Source organism: Bos grunniens, chromosome 11, assembly GCF_055505025.1.
Source record: "Bos grunniens cultivar Pamir isolate PY7600 chromosome 11, Bosgru_T2T1.0, whole genome shotgun sequence".
In the NCBI taxonomy this organism is placed as follows: domain Eukaryota; kingdom Metazoa; phylum Chordata; class Mammalia; order Artiodactyla; family Bovidae; genus Bos; species Bos grunniens.
In genome coordinates, this window is record NC_141175.1 from 13,269,829 (window position 1) to 13,274,501 (window position 4,673).

At 55.8% G+C, this 4,673-nt stretch overlaps 1 protein-coding gene across 19 annotated transcripts in view; it reads left to right on the forward strand.

Annotated features, from left to right (window-relative positions):
• DENND1A (DENN domain containing 1A) overlaps positions 1-4,673 on the forward strand; it is a 533,371-nt gene that overhangs the window by 525,654 nt on the left and 3,044 nt on the right. For 12 of the 19 annotated variants that reach the window (XM_086325286.1, XM_086325292.1, XM_086325278.1 and 9 more), the window contains 2 exons: positions 257-385; positions 3,177-3,432. In XM_086325286.1, coding sequence (XP_086181412.1) covers positions 257-385; positions 3,177-3,432 — 385 coding nt within the window. The remainder of the gene's footprint in view (positions 1-256; positions 386-3,176; positions 3,433-4,673) is intronic. The other 7 variants (XM_086325282.1, XM_086325296.1, XM_086325287.1 and 4 more) reach the window with 1 other exon arrangement.

The window sequence follows — 4,673 nt, forward strand, 5'->3', positions numbered from 1 at the left end:
TAAATGAAAGTGAAATCATGAGGTCATAGATGCATTTAAGGCTCTTGACACAGGTGGCAAACCCACAGTTTCTTTTCTGTTCGGGACCAGCTTCCTCACCGTGGGGGCCCATCGGGCCTTCTCTGGACAGCTTCCTCCCTGGCCGGCAGAGGGAGGCCAGGGTCAGGCACCGGCCTGCAGGCCTCCTTCCCTCCCCACCACGCGGGGTCCTGAGGTGCCTCCTAACGGTCTTCTCTCTTGTCTCCCTCTGCCCCAGCCTCGTAAGGCCCTTGCGACACTATGCTGTCTTCCTCTCCGAAGACTCCTCTGACGATGAGTGCCAGCGGGAAGAGGGCCCGAGCTCTGGCTTCACCGAAAGCTTTTTCTTCTCCACTCCCTTTGAATGGTCTCTCCTTCCTTCTTCCGTTTTCCTGAGCTCGGCTTGGTGACTCTCCGGGACCACTTGAAGGGGCGGGGGTGGCCAGCTTGTGCTTGCGTGTGGGGAGGGTGCCTGGGGCTGCTGCCGTCCGGCGCCCGCGTGCAGGGCGGCGCACCTCCCCCGGCCCCCCGTGTGCCTCCTCCCAGGGCGTTCATTCCGCCAGCCCCACAGGGCCTGTGGCGATGGGGTGAGGTAACAAGGGTGACTGGGCTGTGAAGGTGTGAGACGGGAACATCGGTCTCCTTCCTCACAGGGAGAATGCACTGGACTGTTACTGGGGTTGCCGACTGCAGCGTCGGCTGCGGTTAGGCTGGTTGTTGCTGCCCAGTCTTCCTTTATCTCAGCACACCTTGGGAAGCCATGGAGATGGAGCGTCAGATTTAAAGTTTAAAAAAAAAAAACAAAACAAAGTTACTGGTATGGAATATATATATATTAATGATGGCATGGCCAAAGATCTTACCGATTTGTCTGACTTTAAGATAACTTTTCTCATTATTATTTATAGCCTAAGCCGCCTTCTAATTACAAATTGCAACAAAGAAAGAGAAAAAGAAGGTTCACCACAACACAGCCACCCCGGGAACTGGGCTTTGGTGGCTGCCTGTTTTTTTCGCCACTTCTTGCCTCTCCACCCACAGGCTTTTCCCAGCTGGGACTGAGCAGAGGGCCAGCTCTGGTCTGTGTTTATCTGTTTGCATGGTGTTTCTAATGGGAGCCTTCAGGGGAAGGGAACTGCCCTTTGCTGAACACCCACAGCAGACCTTGGGGAGTGAACCATTCCAGCCCGATTACAGAAGAGGGGCTCTCCCCTTGCTCCCCCCTTGTCAGCCCCCTTCACTATCTCCCTGCACCCACTCTCTCCTCCAAGGCTGGGCCTGTGGGTTCCTTGGGGCACCCGACAAGCCCAAAAGCTCTCTTCCTGCCACTGCCCCCACAGGCAAGGAGCTTCTGGCCCTTTGTGCCACCAGCTCCCCTGTGACTGCAGGCAAGTCAGCCCCCTCCTGAGGTCCTCACTTAGAGAGCAGTGCCCTAAGCCAGTGTTGCCCAAGTTTTGCGTGCTGCCTGGTCTGTACAGTGAATCTCCTTCATTAAAACTAGGAGAAAAGCCTTGTCCTAAGCAATAGTATCTATAATATCATAGACTTAATGTATCAGTTATTATTTCTATTATTAATTAAAATAAAGATTGCATCACTGGAATAAGAAATGTCCAGCCATGTATCAACTTACAATTGCCTTGCTGGTAAAAGGATCACACACAGATAACAGCCAAGGACCCCCACCGTGGGATCTGGCCAGCCACGTTCTTTTTAAATTAATTGATGCCTTAATTATTTAAAATAATGCTCACTCCCTGAACCATGATCTATGAAAAGCATAGGGTTTTGTGTGTGTTTAAAGGGAAACGGCCATCTTAAAATGAATTCCTTCTAAAGAAACTCTGTTTCCTTAACTACAAAGCACACTGACTTTTCTTTGTCTCCTTCACTGTGTTCAAACTTGGTTAAAGGAGCTTGGTCAGATGGCTTAGTTAGAGCAAGTGAGGGACTTTAGAAGTTTCTCATACTTGGCTTCCACTTCTGCCTCTTGCCAGGTGCTGTGTGACTTAGGTTCCGTTACTTGCCTCTCTGAGCTTCAGCTTCCTCATCTATAAAGTGGAGGGTGTGAGTCCTACTTCATGGGCTGCTTGTATGGCTTCAGGGAGATAGTACAGTCTGACGCAGTCCTTGCCAGAGTCAAGACTGTTGGTTGAGCCCCTTTTCCTCTACTGACTGTCCCCCTGCCCAGGTTCATGCAAGTGGGCCTTCAGACCACCAGGTGGCGACCTTCCCCACTTTACCAGAGCCATGAGCAGTTTCCGCCTGACCCAGGGGGCAGAGCCTTGTGATTGGAGGTAGGATGCTACTCCGACCTAGTTTCACAAGAGGTCTGGGCAGCATTCTCCACGTACCCTGGGGCTCAGGCTTGTGAGAGAGGATAGCGAGAGGCACCCAGTGTCCCCAGCACCTGGGTTGGCTATAAGATTTTGGTGCATGAATGCACAGGATGTGTTAACAGCCTCAGCATGCCTGCTACAGCCGGCACCACGTCTGCTCGTGTCATCTCCACCACCAGTTGCAAGGACGTGCACTCTGGAACGGGGGAGCAGCTGAGGCTCAGAGAGGTTAAGTGACTTGCCCAAGGTCCCACAGCAAGAGGTGGCACCAGGGCTGGAACCGAGATCAGCACAGGCTGAGGCCTAGGTAGTTCGTGGCTGAGGATCCTGGGGTGCACTGTGCAGCCCCCTGGGGGAGAGTTCCCCCTGCTCAGTTCCGCACAGGCTGGGCCCAGGACCCGACTACTGCAGGGGTGAGGGTACGGACAACGGGCTCAGGAGTGAGTCCTCCTGCCGGTTCCCTCTCCGGCTGTGCCCCATTCCTCATGCCTTGTGTGAATGGTGTGGGAGCCTGCTGACCAGTTCTATGGTAGGTCTTGTGGTCTGGAGGAAACTAAGTGGGCTCCCTGGTGCAAGCTAGAGCCAGAGCAACTTGCCCAAGGCCCCTCAGTGAGCGGAACCCGAGATCAGCCCAGGTCTGTCTGTCTGTCTGACAGGCACTGTTCAGACACCTGCACTTGCAGGGACCCAGAACACTCTCCTCTCCCAAGGCTCCCAGCTGTGCTCCTTGAGGCCTGGAAGTTCTCCGGGGTGGGGGCTGCTTGCTCCTTCCGGGACGGCTCTGGGTGGGAGAATCCAGCCTGCTCTGCCTCCCCCCAGGCCACAGCCATATCGGACACTCAAGGAGTCAGACAGTGCAGGGGACGAGGCCGAAAGCCCGGAGCAGCGAGCGCGGGAGCCCGTGGGCCCCACCCCAGCTCCACACGACCGGGCCGCCAGCATCAACCTCCTGGAGGATGTCTTCAGCAACCTCGACATGGAAGTCCCGCTGCAGCAGCTGGGCCAGGCCAAAAGCTTGGAAGACCTTCGGACCCCCAAAGACCTGAGGGAGCAGCCGGGGACCTTTGACTATCAGGTATGGTGGTTGGAGGTGGGCACGGGCTGGGGGCACTTTCTGCACGTGAGGCAGGTTTTCCCACATGACAGTGAGACACCAAAGGAGAAAGAGCCACTTTTCCAAGTCCCTCAGCCAGTGCTCAGAGTCACTCTGACTGCAAACTCTGCCGGGCAGGCCAGTGGCCAGAGCCCCGCACACAGTGATCGCTGGAGAACAGCTACAGCCTGATGAAAATCTGCCCGCTGCTTCATGGGCGGCGCCATGACCCCTGATGGAGCTGGGATTGTCCCCACCTCACCAGGCTCCTTGAAGAGCCTGTGGATCAGAGCTCTGGGGCTCTGGATACTCACCTGTGACCCCTGATCTTCCTTGAGACTTTCAGTCTGTCACCACCTGTGCCTGTCTCCTCACTTATGCCAGGCGGCTGCTGACTCTGCAGTCCCTGGGTCACAGTGTGGAATTCACAAAGCTCCCACGTATCCAGGGGGCGCTAGTGGTAAAGAACACACCTGCCAATGCAGGAGATGTTAAGAGACAAGGGTTCGATCCCTGGGTCAGGAAGATCCCCTGGAGGAGGGCATGGCAACCCACTCCAGTATTCTTGCCTGGAGAATCCCCATGGACAGAGGAGCCTGGGGGGCTACAGTCCATGGGGTTTCAAAGAGTTGGACACGACTGAAGCAACTTAGCACACATATCCGATGATTCACACAAGCCCATCTGTAGGGAATTGCTATTTCCAGGCTGCCAATGAGGGAGCTCAGGCCAAGAGAAGGGACATGACACCCAGGTCGTGGCCCAGCAGGTGGCAGAGCTGGACAGAGCCCAGTCCTATTTCATCCCCAGCCAGTGTGCCCTCACCCAGCCCCCGAGCCTCACTTGCCCTCTTGGGCTCAGGGGTGGCTGAAAGTGCCCACACGCTTTGAAAAGTAAAATGGGTCAGGCCAGTAGAGGGTCAGCAGATGGAGTCCTTTTCCTAAAACTAATTAGCAGCGCTGGCTTGAAAAGACAGGGCTTTTTCTGGAGACCCTTTGTGCCACCCTAGTGAGAGAAGCCTGGCCTGGAGTCCAGACAGACCTGGGCTTGCTTTCTACTGCTGATCTGGGCCGAGCCCCCAACTTCCCTGAGCCCCAGAGACCTAGCTGGCCACACTCCCAGGACCACAGCCCCAGTGTCCCCCTGGCGCACAGGAGGGGGTGGGGAGAGCCCATCTGTCCCCGGTCAGCTGCAGTCATTGCCTCCCTCGCTCTCTCCGGCAG